The 18,369-nt window shown below is 53.5% G+C and overlaps 1 protein-coding gene across 1 annotated transcript; it reads right to left on the reverse strand.

The window, feature by feature from the left end:
- Positions 1-1,533: 1,533 nt before the first annotated feature.
- Positions 1,534-12,255, reverse strand: LOC119106028 (ankyrin repeat domain-containing protein 17). The gene is made up of 10 exons (XM_037229622.1): positions 12,201-12,255; positions 10,980-11,187; positions 9,306-9,460; positions 7,499-7,549; positions 6,814-6,987; positions 5,865-6,013; positions 3,756-3,894; positions 2,681-2,757; positions 1,997-2,123; positions 1,534-1,776 (listed from the first exon to the last, which is right to left on the reverse strand). Exons 2-10 carry the CDS (start codon positions 11,119-11,121, stop codon positions 1,534-1,536), a joined length of 1,257 nt encoding a protein of 418 aa, XP_037085517.1. The 5' UTR covers positions 11,122-11,187; positions 12,201-12,255.
- Positions 12,256-18,369: the final 6,114 nt, after the last annotated feature.

Consider the following 18,369-nt stretch of genomic DNA (forward strand, 5'->3'; position numbering starts at 1 on the left):
GCCAAGAGGGAAGCAGTTCGCTGCGACAGGTACCCAGGGACACTCGACGCCAAGCCAGTCTGGCCTCGGCCTGGCGTGTTGGGAGCGGGGCGGCACGTGGGAGCAGGCGGCCCGATCACCCCGGGCTCAGCGCTCCGGGGGGCCGACCTGCCGACGGCGACCCAGAGTGGTGGTGCCCCCCCCCCCCTCACAGCCAACCAGGGTCTCGGCGTACGCCGGTTGCGGGTGGCCAGCCCGGGCCTCGGCACACGCCGGGTGCGGGTGGCCAGCCCCGGCCTCGCCACACGCCGGGTGGGGGTGGCCAGCCCGGACCTCGGCACACGCCGGGTGGGGGTGGCTAGCCCGGGCCTCGGCACACGCCGGGTGGGGGTGGCCAGCCCGGGACTCGGCACACGCCAGGTGGGGGTGGCCAGCCCGGGCCTCGGCACACGCCAGGTGGGGGTGGCCAGCCCGGGCCTCGGCACACGCCGGGTGGGGGTGGCCAGCCCGGGCCTCGGCACACGCCGGGTGGGGGTGGCTAGCCCGGGCCTCGTCACAAGCCGGGTGCGGGTGGCCAGCGACGGCTCTCGAGCAGGGCAGCGTCACGGCGTGATGGAGGGCCCGCCCGCGCACCGGAGACGCTGCAGACACCACTCTCCTCGTGCTGAAATGAACTGCTGACAGCGGGGGTGATAGCCAGCCCGGCCAGAGGGTTCGTCAGCAGGCCGATCGGATGATAGCCTCTCGCACACGCCTGCCCAACAGATATGGGCTAACGCTCGTTGCCACCATTTCATCCGTCCTCAGAGTTGCAATCACGCTCTCTCCAGCCTGCCCGGCCCGAGTCGTCTGAGCCGTCCAACGATTAGAGAATTACTCCCCCCCCCCCCCCCCCCCACTCCTCCCCTCTACTTTGTGGACTAGTCCACTATAACAGACTTAGAGAGCTATTATGTTGGGAAAGCCCGCGGACATTCGAATGGGATGTGTGACGGATTAGATCGGGTTAATGGATATGTGACGGATATGTGACGGGTTGGGATGTGTAGCGAACTTGGAATGTATAACGACTGGGTAGGCTGTTAAATGGATATGTCAAGAAACACTGCAAGATGCTACTTTTCGGCCGCCATTAGTAATAATCGCTCAAGTCACACTACTATCGCAGCACGCATCGCAAGCTAACAGGGCTAGGCGAACACTTTCTTGGAACGTTTCACAAATATAGAACTACAGTGCTGGAAACATGCACAAGTTTTGGTAACGCGCGTGTTCAGCACCCGTAACCAAAACTGGTCGCGCATAACGGGTGTGTGAAATGGGTGTGGGAATATACAGTGGATGGGTATGGACACGGCTCCATGGGTAGCGGGTGGAGCGGACAAAGGAAATCTTACCCCTGCAAATGTCTTCCACCCAATGTTCATTCCACCCCGCCTCCAGTACCGTGCCCCCTCCCCTGAGAGCAGCCTTCCCTCCTCTCCGGGCCGCGTCAGCTGAGCGCTGCACAATCCAGCGTCGCCAGCCAGGCCAGCTCGCGCCCTCGCCGGAACGTCAGGCCCGGCCACGGCGGCCACCTGCCTTGAGCCGGTGCGTGGGGTCGGCTCCGCGCAGCAGCAGCAGGCGGACAGTGTGGTGCCAGCCGCCGCGGCAGGCCAGGCTCAGAGGCGTGACCGTGTTGTCAGGAGAGGGCCGGTTCACGTCTGCGCCCCAGCCCAGCAACAGCAGCACGACGCCGCTGTGGCCTTCAACAGCCGCCTCCATCAGCGCCGAGCGGTTGCAATGGTTCAGCGCCTCCTGCAGGCCGGCGGAGGCACGTGTGAGGAGGTCACGTGACGATCTGAAAACACTGGGCTGGCTGAGAACGAGTGGTAGCGAGACTCGATGTAGACGCATGCATTGGAGAGTGATGTTTGGCTGTGTAGGTCCTTATACTTCCATATGGACCACGTCGAAACACGTCCATCGAGAGAGAGCGCTGGCCATGTCTGGACGCTTGACAGTGGGGATCGCTTACCACATCGGCGCCGTGCTCCAGCATGACCAGCCCCACCGCCGCCTGGCCGTGCCGGGCTGCCTTGATCAGTGCCGTGTCTCCGTCACTGTTGCGATGCTGCACCGGAACGCCCAGTTCCAGCAACCAGCTGCGAAGAGCGCAGCCGTCGGATAAACCTCTCACAATCAGCGGTCAGATGTCACAGGCATGGCGCTCGATCTGTCAGTGTTGGTAACTGCGGGATCGAGTCTCATTACGGGCGGTGTTTCTCCAGGCATGGAGAAGAGACTGGTATGGCCAGCTCCGCTGCCAGGGAGATTGGCATGATATCAAAGCGCATTACTGGCGTGCTAACAGGTGTGCAAAGGGTAGGCACAATCCAGAAGCGTCAGTATGTAGAGGTAAGTTTCATACAGGTCCTGCAAAGAGCCCAAGCGTTCGTACCAGTCCCATACTAAAAATTGTCTCAAGTTTCGTAGAGACTTAACTCACATTACTTCAGTAGTCTCAAAACGTAACACGGAAACTTCGAAGTTTTTGATGAGGCAATGAGAGGTTTTATGGCGAAATGTCGGCTTTCTTGATTATCTCCAGTGTATTATATTTCCGTTGTCAGCGGCCTGTATCAGAGATGACGTAAATAAAGTGAACACGTCTAGCTCCAGTCCACGGCACCGGCAGCCTGCATTAAATACTCAGATTTACCTGACGATCCTGTCCTTGCCTGTACGTGCGGCCTCAAACAGCGGCGAGGCAGTGCAGTTGTTGATCTCGGCTCCGTCCTGTGAAAGTGACCCAGACACGAGTGTCAGCTGTGACGAGCACTGTGACGGGAAGCGCTGGAGGCAGTGGGGGATGTCGAGTACTTCCCGCGTACGCAGGCCGAGTGTCAGCTGTGACGAGCACTGCGACGGGAAGCGCTGGAGGCAGTGGGGGATGTCGAGTACTTCCCGCGTACGCAGGCCGAGTGTCAGCTGTGACGAGCACTGTGACGGGAAGCGCTGGAGGCAGTGGGTGATGTCGAGTGCTTCCCGGGGATGCAGACCGAGTGTCAGCTGTGACGGGCACTGTGACGGGAAGCACTGGAGGCAGTGGGTGATGTCGAGTGCTTCCCGGGGATGCAGACCGAGTGTCAGCTGTGACGGGCACTGTGACGGGAAGCGCTGGAGGCAGTGGGTGATGTCGAGTACTTCCCGCGTATGCAGACCGAGTGCTTTGATGGATTCCTTGCAACGGTCTGTGTCGATGATCGACGATGATATCAGACACGAAGTTAAACCTAGGTCAGAACCGAGAATTACGGATGTCGACGATGGCAGCGTAAAGTCACTAGCTGCATTGATGGCGATTGGTGCGTGCCGCCACAGAAAGCGCGCCACAACACATCCGGAATCATCATTGGAGGCATTTGCGAGTGCTCTCAATCATTTTTGCTTACTCATGATTAATAACTGGCTGACCTCCCATTTTGGAGCATACACCGCATGACACAGATACGTGGCCGTCCCGTTCAGTTGGAAATTCCCAAAGACCATGACATAAAAACACGCGGTCTCGCGGCATGCCGTTTTATCCTATTCGTCATAATCTACAAGCTTCTTGCAAACACACAACGGTGGTTTAAAATGTTAAACGTTACTTCCACTCGAATACTTTTTAGGGAGCTGATTGCTGATGGCAGAGAGTGACTTTGCATAGAACAATGTTCTCTCCAGTCTGCCTGGGAACAGCGTGTTCTGACAGTGAGTGCCGTGTGCCGGGGTCTCCCAGAAGTCATGACCTTGACCAAGATGCGGGCCGTCTCCAGGTATCCATTGGCGCACGCCATTGACAGCGCCGATCTCTTGCCGTCCTCCGTGATGAAGTTGACGTTGGCACCATGCGAGAGCAGAAGGGTCACCAACTCACTGAGCCCTTTTCTGGAGTAGGGAAGGGACACGTCGTCAGCGTCTAGAGACTTGGACTTGGAGACTTTCGCGTTACCCTCACGTTAGGAGGATCATGCTGGTTTACCTTGCACGTATTGTTTCGACATTATCCTGGGCTGTATTGTTGAATATGTGGTAGTCAGCTTTTCATGTATCTCATGTCACGTCATGTCATGTCATGTCACCGGCCGCGATGTCACCGGTCTAAACTCACGTGACCGGAGGTTTACATGGTTACAAAGCGGAAAACGCGTCGCTTCGTGAAACACTCCTTCATCGTACGTCCCTTGTTCTCGTACGTTGTGGTTCAGAATGTGTGAGAGTTATTATTTATACATACATATATATATATATATATATATATATATATATATATATATATATATATATATATATATAATGCATATCATCAGTGTTATTACCTGCAAAAAGGCTATTCCGGGTTTGGGGTTGCAAAACTTTACGTTAGTGTCAATTGTGCCAATTCCGCCCTTGCAACCTTCATGTCGTGCATCCAAATTACTGACACGTTCGTAGTGATGCCAACGCCATGGCCATTTAAGCGTCATTTTTGAGAACAACCTAAAACAATGCCGCAAGGTATTTTCGGTACCTATGTTGCTGTGTTATTACTGCTTAAGTGATCAAGACTGCAAATACAAGTTACCAAGGGTCAAGTTCAAGATGATGGACCATATAATAGCCTCGGATATTTTATCCTGGAAATAACTAATGACACGGTGGGACAGGAAGCAGTAAGGCTATGGAAATATATCAAGAGCCTAGCTGGGAATCTTCGCGTCATTTAACCCCGTCTGATCCCACCAGACAGGCCCACTGCCAAAAGCATGAGTAGAGCTGTAGAGAAGGTGAAACATAGAACTACAACCAGCATGATTTTCATCTGCGCTATCACAGGGCGTGTGGAATCGGTACAAGGCCCTGGCCACCACCGATGCGCTGCAGAGAGCGGCGAGACCATCGAGACGGTAAGGGTCAAAATCGCCGCCACTGCAGGTCAGCCCCGGAAGGAAAGGAGCAGAATGTAATACTAACCAAAACATTCACACAGCAAAGCACAAACATTATTTATCCATGCTGCTGCTTGTTTTAATCAAAGTGTCCCACCTTTGGGGCATGCTACAAACACTTTATTGAAACCTCAGGACCAGTTGCATTTGGTAATATCATTGGGTAGTGCTTCTGCAGCACCTGCAGCACCGTCAAGACGTAAAAAGGGTATCAGCCTAAAATTATCTAATGGTCCAAATTACATGTCAACGCTTTTGAACAGCATTGCTACTACACTTCTTCCCTGCAGTCGCGACGACCGCCGTCAAGACAACCACCGTGCTCTGTGATGAACACTATAGGGGAGAGATCAAAGCCGTAGTATGATGCTTCGTCAAATTCGCAGGATAATAGCTAAATGTTCGCATGTATTTTTGCCTGCGCAAAGTGTTTCAACCTTTCGTAGAATTCATTATGCAAACATTTTAACCAATAAGTTGGTCGCAATCACTAGAGAACACACGCGTTGGAAAAACAATGCAAATGAAATGTACTATCGTCATAGTGGTGAACAGGCAGTCCAATGAGATTTCTTCCGCAGGAACGGCTGCGTAATCAAAATTTTCAGTTTTTTTCAGACGAGCAGAGCACAGAAAGCCGGGATGCTCTCTTTAAGAATCTACGGACCCATCTAGACGATTATTTGAACAACATTTTCTAAATTGGCCTTACATATGTATTGTATTTGTACATATGGTTGCCGAACAAATCACTCTCCATCGGCTCTAAAGCCAGCCGACTTAACCCCCAGCTACCTAGCTACACGACCGCCCTTCCCAATGCACACTTGAAACAGATCAGGAATTCTTTGAAATTTAGAGCTTCACGGCCTCTGGAACAGGTTTCTCCAATAATGTGCCAATCTTTTTGGCCTGCGGGCGGCCACTGACCTGGCCACCTCCATTAAGGCTGTGTGTCCTGCTTGGTTAACTTTTTCTGTGTCGACGCCTTTGCTGAGCAGCAGTCGGACTATCTCCAGATGGCCACGTTGCGCTGCCAGCAGCAGCGGCGTGTCTGGACTGTCCGGCGGCTCCGTCGGCTGCGATCAGAGGCCAGGGTCAGTTCAAAGATCAGGTCAGGACCACGGTCACGTGTGAAATCGAGGGCATCCTCTTCCCTATAGGAGTGATTAGGGTCACGATCACGGGGATTAGGGGTAAGAGGTCAGGTCACACGTCGGAAGCCACTGACCCGGGGTCGAGTCCAGTGCCAGGGTCATCCCCTACTCAACGGGTCAGACTAGGGTCAAGAGCTCAGGGTCAGATATAAGATATCAGGTCACACGCTGAAGGCCACTGATCCGAGGTCGAGCTCGGGCGTGAGGGTGGGGCACCGATGGTTACGTGTCAGAGGACGGCGACCGAAGACTACGTACCAAGACGGCAGAATCATGTTTCACGGATCGGGTCCGAATTTACATGATGAAGACCACTTCTCTGAAGTAAAGAACCATCACCAGCAATCACTTTTCCTGTGCTCATAATATTCGTGAAAAAGCACCGAAAACAATGTTAATGGCATTAAATATATTTCACTATAATTTGTGTTACACATTTCATTTCTAGCCGGAGGATGAAAATGTGATTATTATGATGGTGTGGGCCTGGGAGGGAGAGAGCCTGGGTCAAGTCGAATCAAGTCTAGTCGAAAAATTATAGAACCGACAGCGACTGAGACTCTAAGGGGCTGAATTCATTCCAACCGGTAGTCGCCACACCAGCTGTGAGCATTGGTAAGACCACTACGGTTATCGACCTGTCCCCACCACCCGAAGACCCACAGTCTGCGGGCGACGGGCGGTCGGCGCTGGGGGCCTGCCCATCGGTGTGTGGTCCGCACCTGAGCACCGCCGTTGATGAGCAGCCGCACCACCTCCAGGTGGCAGCCATCGCAGGCCACCATCAGCGGTGTGTAATTCAGGAGGTTCTGGTGCTCCACATGCGCGCCCGCCATCAGCAGAAGGCGCACTATCTCTGCGCTGCCCCGCTCACAGGCTGCGGTTAGCGCCGAGTACTGCGAGGAGGGGGACGGTGAAACCAGTCGGTCAAACCTCTCGGACTGTTCCGGAGCAACGTCTTGGAGAGTCACGTGTTTATTTACGCGTGTCAGCATTATGGTCTTGGGCAAGCATCACCAATTTTACAAATCGAAAAGTGCTTGAATGCGACACTAAGTGGCTGTGATGGACGCTGTAAAAATAAGCCTGTCGAGAAGAGAAGATGAATGATAGTATGATATGATATGTCACATTAGTGACATTCACATCACTAGTTATGATATGTCACATTACACATTTAACACTAGTTATGCCATAAACTTGATAAACTAGTCATGTCATAAACTAAAGGTGGATATTAACAATCTGCTTGACGAGCACAAAATATTCGAGCTTCAAAACACATAGCTCTGACAGGCGTACTGTTTTACTCAAATATCACAGTCAGTATCGAAGTCCTATCACCAAAGATACGAAGCCGTGCCCATCTGCTTCGTTGCACCTCATCCCGTGCCATAAAGAGCGTACCTGTTCCCAACTAGATATAGCGTTCACTTGAGCACCCTTCTCCACCAAATACTGAAACAGGACACAGTTATGGTCAGCCCGCAAACCCTACTCCCCGTCAAAGCTGGGCTAACTGAAGTGTTTGTGAGGGGATTTGCATGAGAAGAAGAAACATCAGAGACTCGCGCAGAAATTCCGAAACAGATCACCGAAGGTTTGAAGGAGCCTGCCGACGGCATTGCAGCTGGTCGTCTTGCCTCCCATGGGATAGAACTTGGAGAAAAGCAGATGAACCGTTGCTGTGTCTCACAGGTTATGACCGATCATTTCCGAGCTGACAAAAAGGACATATGCTGGTACTAACCAGTGCACATTTGTAGTTTGATGCTCTAAAAAGGCAGTCTGAAATCCAGAAAGACGTCTGTGGCGTGGAACAAGCGGATGGCAGGAGACATGCGTGTACACTGCCACGTAATAAGTGGAGCCTGTCGCGTTTGGGAACTAACACAAATCGATGCTGACAGTGCTCTGGAATGACGCTCAGGTGGCTATTATTCGTTCATAACACTTCCGCACCTATTTGCGAGTAACGATGATGGAAAAGTGGCAGGATTTGATCCTGTCATCATCAGTGACATCTGGTTACGATCCGCCTTTTCCGTCTTTTTCGGGACGGGCAAAACGTATGTTTCTATAGTAATCGAATGACCTGATGATACCAATACATTGCGACATGGGAGGAAGATCGAGCAGGCTGTGTGAAAATTTGCCAAAAAAGTAACATAAAGTTTCAAACGATTATGGCGGAATGACTGGCACGGGCAAATACACAAGCCTGAGGGCTGACTGGGCGGACCGTGCGGAACGTTGAAGCTACAATATCCTCGGCTATGCGACGCAAAGAGAGCGCGGTCGACTGCCTCGCTGAGAACCAGGGTGGTAAATAAATGACGCCGCCCCCACACCCCATCCATAAAACTTAAGTGCCTCACAACACAACCTGGCCACTCTGCTGCCAGCGGAGACGGGAGCCTGACGTGACAGCGGGCTGCTGCCAGCGGGGCCGGAGGTCTGACGTGACAGAGGGCTGCTGCCAGCGGGGCCGGAGGTCTGACGTGACAGAGGGCTGCTGCCAGCGGGGCCGGAGGTCTGACGTGACAGAGGGCTGCTGCCAGCGGGGACGGGGGTCTGACGTGACAGAGGGGCTGCTGCCCGCGGGGCCGGGGGTCTGACGTGACAGAGGGCTGCTGCCAGCGGGGCCGGGGTCTGACGTGACAGAGGGCTGCTGCCAGCGGGGCGGGGTCTGACGTGACAGAGGGCTGCTGCCAGCGGGGACGGGGTTGACGTGACAGGGGCTGCCAGCGGGGACGGGGGTCTGACGTGACAGGGGGCTGCTGCCAGCGGGGACGGGGGTCTGACGTGACAGGGGGCTGCTGCCAGCGGGGCCGGAGGTCTGACGTGACAGGGGGCTGCTGCCAGCGGGGCCGGAGGTCTGACGTGACAGAGGGCTGCTGCCAGCGGGGCCGGAGGTATGACGTGACAGGGGGCTGCTGCCAGCGGGGCCGGAGGTCTGACGTGACAGGGCTGCTGCCAGCGGGGCGGAGGCTCGTGACGAGGGGTGCTGCCAGCGGGGACGGGGGTCTGACGTGACAGAGGGCTGCTGCCAGCGGGGACGGGGGTCTGACGTGACAGGGGGCTGCTGCCAGCGGGGCCGGAGGTCTGACGTGACAGGGGGCTGCTGCCAGCGGGGACGGGGGTCTGACGTGACAGAGGGCTGGCCCGGGTGTCAGCTGTTCACGGACAGGCCGGAGACCGAGGCTGTCCGTACCTGGACGATCTCCGTGTGTCCGAGAGCTGCAGCTGTAACCAGTGCTGTCTCGCAGCCGGGGCCGCACTCGTCTTCCAGGCGTGCGCCAGCCTCGACCAGGGTCCGGACCACTTGCACGTGGCCTCCCATGATGGCGTACGTCAGGGCCTGGTACACTGCGGCCAGAGCACATGAGTCGGCCAAGCTGGATAGCCCCAACACGTTAGTCCGCCAAGATGGAGGAACCCGTTCACAAGACAGCATAAAGGGGACGTATGCAAGTCCCTCGGAAACTGCCAACAAGCGTTAAGATCTTCAGAAGTGTAACATGCGCATTACATGCATATAAAAAGACGTATATTTGGGCCGTCCACGAGTACAATACAATGCAATACAATACAAAAAAAGGAATGAGGCACAAATCTAAACAAAAATGAAAAGCGCTGCTATAAAACAAGGGAATGTAGGATGCTGACAAAAATTAATGGGTACCAAAGCCGACAGGCGTGCCGTAGATCAACACGGAATAACCGGACAAAGCTGTTAACAAACACAAAAGTGCTGCCCGAGGTACCCAGCAGGTGGCGGCCCGTGGCGATGGCTCTTACTGGGAGCCAATTTTGGCGGCAGCGCGTTATCCAGGGGGACTGTGTGCCAGCAGACGTGCCGTTTGCCCACCTCGGTTCGAGGCCCGTGTGGCCCGGTATGCCACTCGCGCCTAAAGGCTAATACAGAGAGCTTGCAAGCGAGCAAGTCCCCGCATCCCACGAACACAGAATGCCATATGAGCCAAAGTACTAGTGTGATACGAAAGCAGTGAGGCTCCTCAATAATCTAAGCGTTGATCAATGTCACTCAATCTTTTGCGCCCGTAGATTACTTAAATAAAGATGGTTTGGGCGTGATGTTTCACCGACCGCGAAAGCCACTTCGAGACGTTTATAAGGCTCCATGTGGGATGCGCTAATCGTGCTGCAGAAACTACAGCCCAGGACCGACAGGACCAAGGCCAACCATCTCAGGCATTACACCACATCCCCATTCTCTTCAGATCATTTTGCCGAAAAGTAAGTAATTTCCCGACTTCTACAAACTTTACAACGGGTGTCCATCGCGTAAATAGCTATGCAGTGAAGAATCTGCGAAAGCAGCAAAACGTTGACTAACATAAAGCCAAAGGCAGGAAAAAGGCAGAGTTTCGGGACGTATCCAAGGAGAGGTGAGATGAGGCACGGGGCATATCCCTCTTATCAGGTTTTCACTATATTCTGTCATGGACGTGCGTTCGGATGAACAGCAGCGGTAGCAAATCGTAGAAGGCGCGTCGAAAAAGACTGTAAGCCTGAGCTATCGCGGTACGCCTTGTGACCACGGCTGCAGCTTCATGACCTGCCAAACAAAGTTTTAGCAGTCTTATCTTTTACAAAATCATGCTTAAGCCGTGATAGTTTCTGAGACGTGGCAGATCCTGACCAAAGCACACAATGGGATCTACTGCATATGATAATTTTAGTAGACAGAACATTCTAAAACTAGTCAGAGATCGCAAGCTTTCCTTAGTAGACAGAACATTCTAAAACTATTCAGAAGTCACAAGCTTTCCTTAGTAGACAGAGCTTTCTAAAACTGGTCAGAAATCATAAGCTTTCCAACACCCACAATGTTTGCTTGCGGTGCTACGCCCGTGTGACTGACCTGTATACGTATCTTCGTAGAAGAGATGGTCGACATTGACGTCGACACCCTCCCGCAGCAGGTCGACAACTGCCGGGTGCGAGCCTTGGAAGCTGGCGTTTAGCAGCTCCTTGTTCATCATCTCCGCCGGTCTCCTCGCCATCCTCAGCGCGTCGCTATCTGATATTGTGCGCACACTTGGCCGCCCCTCGGGACCGGAAGAGGTCTGCTGAGGAGGAAGGAAACTCAGTTAAACGGCTGACTAGCAAAGCGTCACATTGCTAGCAGCTGGAGAAGGTTACGCCATTGGCAGTCTTGAGCCTGCCGTCGGCCGGGTCGGACGCTCAGCGTCCCGCTCCGCATCGCTCCGAGCGATCTGGGTTCAATGCGGTACGGCTAGCCTGAGTCCGTGGCGCGCGGCTCGTGACGCTTAGCGTGAGATTGACGTGACAACGCGCGGGATCCACGAGAATGTCGGCCTCGGAGTCCAACCTCAGCGACGCACGGGAAGAACCTGTACACCTGCCACCAGCTTTGGAACGGAAGAGGCAGCGCTCCATCGGCGAAGTGATTGAAGCGCTCGAGTCCACGAGAAACCGAACAACGCCGCAACAGCCACATGTAAAGACTGGAACATTTTGGACGAATTCCAGGCAATGAATAAATCCATCCATCGATGATGCAGCGTCAAGTTTTTTGGGGAGCAAAATGGAGGTCAAATCGTCATCGTACGGGACCAAGTTTGAAAAACTGGAAAGCACAGTCTTTGAATGGAACCAGGGCATAGAAAGTTTAGAAAACGAGCTGAACGAGTGCAAAAATTTTTTGATGCGTATCATAATCAAGTCGAAGGGCTTAAGCGTCATAGTCGCTCTGCTACCCTAATCATGACGAGCGAATGTTTCGGAAAGTATTGGCGTGGAGGAGAAGTTGAGAGTATGACAATTTCAACGCTACGCGCATGTTTCCCGACCAAGACCATCAGAGAAGGCGATTTATCAGTCATCTACCGCTTGCTGAGAAATATTACCGTGATTTGCGCGTTCAAGTACAGAAAACTGCGCATTGAACTATTTAGCGAGCGGACCAACATGAAAAAGGAAACAGACCTTAAGAAAATGACAAGAAAAGGTAATACCTTAACGATTCCCCTACGAAATCACAAGCAGGCAATTTACGATCGACTTCTCCAGCTCAAGCAAGGCAACAAAATCTGGACAACATTCACGAAAAGCGGCATACCTGTGTTCAAAAGCTTCCAGAAGTCCCGCCCTTTAGCGTCCACTCCATAAAACAGCTGAACACCACTGTGCGCGGGACGCCTCAGGCGCGGTCCGCGGGCGGGTGCACTGACTGCAGAGGCGCGCTCAGGATGATCGGGGTCAGACGCCAGCAGCCCTGGCACCCAGCGGCCCACCGCTGCTGCGCCGGCTAGCCGTGCCCCGCCAGGTGGCTCGGGGCCTGCAGCAACGTTGCGGTCTGGAGCCTCGCCACCCGGGCCGGTGGTGCTGCTGTGGCGGCTGCTGGCGCGGCGACGGCTACTGTTGTGCTGGTGGCTGGCTCTGTTCGGCGGGTCTACACCTGCCGAGCTGGTGGCTGGCTCTGTCCGGTGGGTCTACACCTACGGAGCTGGTGGCTGGTTCTGTCCGGCGGGTCTACACCTACGGAGCTGGTGGCTGGCTCTGTCCGGCGGGTCTTCATATGCGAAGCTGCAGGCAGGGGGATCGTCGGCAGCTGGCCCGTCGCCTGCCCTGACGCTGGCGGCTACCGCGTCTGCCAGGGATGCGCCCACCACTGGGGCGGCCGGTCGTCGTGGGAGTGACGCGTCTGTCATGCAGTGATGGGTTTTCGATCTTTGCGGGCTAGACTGGAGTCTAGTGGTTGGTAGGTGTGTTAGATATTTTTAATGTGCAAATGCTGTCTTTTCGTTCTGTGCGTATGTCAAGGTTTGCTCACATTGCCTGTTCACTCTTCTGCTTCATATCACCCGTTATAATACTTTTGTTTGTTACGTAGTTCGTTTGGCCTTAGACACTGTTTTTCATTACCTTCAGTAAGCAATATTGAACTGCATAACCCATTTTAACTACGGTGCTACCATGCTGAAGGTGGCCGGTGTTTCGACGCATGGTGGTTAAAAATCCCCCACCGGACGTGACACACTGATGGCGCCGGCTGCCGGACGCTGGCGCCAGCTTGCGGAAGCCCCAGTCACCTGGCTACCGTGCCATATGTAGGCGCTGGCAGCTGGTGCAGCTGTTCGATCCATGAACCTTGCGGGGAACGACTCTCCGAAACAGCTACACCAGCTGCCGGCGCCTTCGGCGTTTGATTCGTTATCATGGGAGTTTGTTACGACTCGGAAAAATGTTACTTTGGAGCACACTGCATAACTTAGATTAATTTATTGTATTTGAGTCCTGAAAGCTTTTCAAGGATCATCCCCAATGGTTGCCTTGGTGAGAAAATTTAACCTGAAATGCAGTATAGGCAGGAGGACCCAGCCTCGGGCCACCTTTTCAGCCTCGCAGTTAATGTGTCTGGCAAAAAAATATTGCAATCAAATCTTTGAACCGGCATTCAGAGAGCAGAGAGCACTGGGGTCAGAATATCGCAGCATGCAGACTACACGGTGCTCTTTCATGTTATATCATCTGCTCGACTTAAGGGCGCATTTAATGATTAAAGACGTTCTTCTGGCCTCTGGCTTAATGCTAAACTTACAAAAAAACCTCATGCATTCCAATTGGCGCTCCATTACAAGACGACACTGAGAACATCCTCGGCATTAAGTGCGCCAAATGAATGTCTTGAGGATAACGTTTTCACACAATAATGATGGCATAACGCAAAATAGCATGGAGCAAAAGCTGTTGCGTATAGAAAGGGAGTTTACCCAGCGGCGTAAAGAGAAAGCTCACTTTTAGGACGGATTACAATGATTAAGTCTCTACTTATTTCGAAGTTGGTTTATTTGTTCGCCGCGTTACGACACCCATCCCCTTAACTTTGGCATACATTGAATACCTTTTCATTTCCTTCTTGTTGAGGTACTGGTAAGGCCCCATAAAACGTGTCACGAGTGATTAATTGTTTCGGGCATGGTGGATAGCGCATGGTTGACGTACAGGCGTTTGCAAGCAGCTTGAAACTTATATGGCTAAAGGGACTACTTACCTCGGATGCAGTATGGGCACAACTAGCCGCGAATGAATTGTCGTCCTTTCAAAACATATTGTGCATCGGAAGCAAAAAGCTGCGAAATGTTTACTTCGCACTAAAAATCATTTCCGTCCCGACCCGTCATTGTCCGTCCCGGTAGCTCAGTTGGTTAGAGCGCCTGCCTTCCTATCCACCCACCCGTGGCGGGGTGGGTTCGAGTCGCCTTAGGGCGCTCGCTATTTGCCCTTGACAGGTATGGCCTGCGGCCGGTGGCAGCGGTCGCGCTAAAGGTCAGTTGACGTCAGAGGGCAGGACGGACCGTGCCGAGCATTGCGGCACGTTAAGCTTTCGCCACAAAATTCTGCCGTTGACATGGAGTTGCGCGATCGGATGGTACGGGGTCAGGGCTCACACAACAAACACTGCTTAGCGTGCGCTCTGATCCCTGAAATCCATCCATTCAAAGGGTTCGGATCAAATCTTTAAAAAAAAATACAAAAAATCTGGATAGACGTTGTTGAAGCCTTTGAATGGCCCAGACGTGACTACCCTCTTTCCATGCCGCGAATTATCTTCGAAAGTGTTTGGTTCTCCGACACACCATATTTAAGAATACGATCATAAGCGACTGGGACAGAAAGGGCCTACGATTTCTTGCTGGCCTGGTAGACGCGAGTATGGGAAAGCTACATTCAAAGCGAATCTCGGAAGATATATTTGGGATAAGAATGACATTGTTACTGTATTAAAAGCTTGATATGAAGTTTTCATCAGTGCGTCCGTCATCATCCGCCGTAGTTGCCAGGCTCGCCATGCCATGAAGACGTTATCTTGCATTGAATTTTCCAACATTTTCACGATTAGCGTATGATTAGCCAGGAGGAGAAATTGGTGAGGGACATACGATGCTTTGAAGAGAAGAGCATGACGGAAGTAATAAATGCCGTACATTCAACACGAATAAGATTTTTCAGTACAAACTTTTCGATGGCATCCTTACAACCGAAGCATATGTGAAATTAATTAAGCGGGAAGGGGATGGCAATTGCACTTTATGTAAAGAAGGGTCTGAAATACTCATCCATATTTACTGGAAGTGCCTTAGAATTTAAGCCTGCGTACAAAACATCAGGACTGAGACCCTGATACGTTATCAAAACGACTTTGTAATAGGCGCCAAAAGCTGGCTGCTTCTGACTGACCTAAGAGCAATAGCATTATTGGTGATATCATAAGTAAAGCAAGTAATGTAAGAGTCACGTTGCGGAGAGACGCCCCCCACGGTGCCTCACATGAAAAACAAACTGAAAAAAGAGGCCAAAATTGAATATCTTCCTGCAAAACTAGTTCATCAGCAAGGCTCATATGAAAAGAAATGGGGACAGCTGAAAGCGGTCGCGCGATGACAGAATGACCATCAATCCATTCTCACCGACAGATATTAACCCAGCGAGAACCGTCTACCACTTCATATGCCGGCACACCCACAGCGACACCCACACCCACACATTCACGCATGCACCAACGAATGTCCTTGCTCACATGCTTTTTCCACTTCTCACCTTCACCAGCACGCTCACGCTTATTCCTATGAAAACACACTCTAGCCGCGGCGGGTCGGGTGCGGCCTGTTGTCCCAGTGCGTAACGCGTCGAGCCCAGCACAGGGGCAGGTGCTGATCCTTGTAGATGGCTCTCTGGCCCACATCATGTGTGATTGCTGCGTGTGTGTATTGTCGAGTGATTGTTGATGTGGTCGTAAATATATGTATAGAAATAAGGCTAGGCAATGACGAAGTCGGTTCAAATTCCACAAGTCATTCAATACACAGAGGCTGTTCATAAACTGCGTTTAGCATTTTTGGCCGTTTTTCAACACTTCAACCACTGGCTTAGATACTGGCTGCGATGGGCAAATCCCCCTCCCCCGGTTAAACTTTGCTGCACGTCACGCTCCGCCAGTAAACGTTCGTTTGGCCCCTAATTAAGCTAGAGTTTCCAAACAAAGATGTGAGTGTTGTTTGTCGTTCAAAAAGCCGGCGGCATCTGCTCTGGTATTTAAAAAAAACATTTTCTAGCACGATGAGACAGATTTTAGCATGATTTGCAGCTACACCTAACATGCTGTTACGCTATTAAAAAACCATCCACCTCGTCACACTTTGGTCACGCTCTGTCAAAACTACCTCTATGCATAGCATAACCTATGGACGGCCGCATACGCTGCTCACATTCAACCGTGAAAAGCACGTACATGCAAGGGAGACGTATTTCTTTCATGCTCGGCGGTCGCTGACTGAGCGACACGGTCAATCTGAGCGCGCGGTCTTACGCGGAACGACCCTCTCCCCTAGCCCTGGCCGCTGTCATCCCAGTACAGTGCTGGGCGCCGAGCGACCGCCAGCTGCTTCACTGACCTTGCACACGGCTCGGTCGTCCGGCGCCCGTCATCTGCTGCCGAGGACCCGGGCACACGTATACCGGCTGACTGTAGACTGGCGCAGCCGCTGCGGCTCGGCGCGTTACTTGTTTGCTATCGGTTCATTTCAGAAACGTTGGTTTCACGACGCTGCCGGACCGATTAACCAGACTGGAGTGATTATTGAGAGATTGGAGACTGGAAATTAAGGTCTGGAGTGAAGTGAAAGTTACGAAAGCAGGTCAGGAAAGGAGGTTCTGTAACAATTATAACATAGGATGCTTAGATTAATTCACCAAATACCATCTGAGATTTTCGCAAGCCAGGAAAATGCAAGATGACAGGTTAGGTGCACCCCCCGAGTCCACAGGCCTGCCGGTGGCGCCCTCAGTGGCTTAACCACCCCGCCGGAAGCTCCCTCGCCGAATCCATAATCCCTTCGGTGGCACCATCACTCCTCTCCCGGCTTCACGATCTCACTGGTGACGCCCTCGCCACCCCCCCCCCCCCCCCCCCCCCATCCCCGCCGGTGGCGCTCTCGCCGGCTCTCCAACGGACGCCGCGGACTGGCCGCGTCTGCACCAGCCGCGCCCGGTGGTGCTCTCGCCGGCTCTCCGACGGACGCCGCGGACTGGCCGCGTCTCCACCAGCCGCGCCCGGTGGTGCTCTCGCCGCCTCTCCAACGGACGCCGCGGACTGGCCGCGTCTGCACCAGCCGCGCCTGGTGGTGCTCTCGCCGGCTCTCCAACGGACGCCGCGGACTGGCTGCGTCTCCACCAGCCGCGCCCGGTGGTGCTCTCGCCGGCTCTCCAACGGACGCCGCGGACTGGCCGCGTCTCCACCAGCCGCGCCCGGTGGTGCTCTCGCCGGCTCTCCAACGGACGCCGCGGACTGGCCGCATCTCCCCCAGCCGCGCCCGGTGGTGCTCTCGCCGGCTCTCCAACGGACGCCGCGGACTGGCCGCGTCTCCTCCAGCCGCGCCCGGTGGTGCTCTCGCCGGCTCTCCAACGGACGCCGCGGACTGGCCGCGTCTCCACCAGCCGCGCCCGGTGGCGCTCTCGCCTTTGCTATCGCCTCTCGCCTTTGCCATTTGCTATCACACTAAAGCCATCGCCCCAGCTATTTGGCTGTACTGCGCCGCTGGTATGCAGCGCCTCGTGATCACTTGCGCTGACAGCTTTGCAGGGGATGTCGGAAAGGCCATCTTTTCCTTTCATGCACCAGTGATCTTTTGTCTCAAAAATAGCGACTTGTCATTCATTTTTTCTTCGGTGGTTCATCAGTGGCTTCATACTATATATATATATATATATATATATATATATATATATATATATATATATATATGCCTTCCATCTTACTCGATGTCTACTGTATCCACCTCTCTGCCTAAGCGGAGCAAATTTTCCGGGTGACATTAACGCAACACAACGAAGCTCAAGAAAAAGCAGTCAAAGGCAGTCGGAACACCAATCACGGTATCAACTGATGTCACAGCTGACACGGCTAAATCGGGTACTGGCGGCTAGAGAGGCGGAGAGTGATACAGCGAGTATTCACGCCACGCTCGGATCTTTTTCTTGCAAGAATACAGGCCGTGTCACGGGCCTTGCCAGCGACGCCTGAGAGTCGAGTAGTTCAACTTCGTCACCAAAAGAGAGCCAGTCCCCTCGCCAGTGTCGCCGGCACCACGCTTCTACAGCGACCATGCGTGGCCCCGGGACCGGGCAAGTCCCCCCCCCCCCTCCCCCGGCCCCGGCCCTCGGCCAGCCGACGTCGACCCTCCCCCCCCCCCCCCCCCCCCCCACCCGCGGTCTTGCCGGTCGGGGGT

Source organism: Pollicipes pollicipes, unplaced genomic scaffold (genome assembly GCF_011947565.3).
Source record: "Pollicipes pollicipes isolate AB1234 unplaced genomic scaffold, Ppol_2.1 Scaffold_6138;HRSCAF=7277_pilon_pilon_pilon, whole genome shotgun sequence".
Classification (NCBI taxonomy): Eukaryota; Metazoa; Arthropoda; class Thecostraca; order Pollicipedomorpha; family Pollicipedidae; genus Pollicipes; species Pollicipes pollicipes.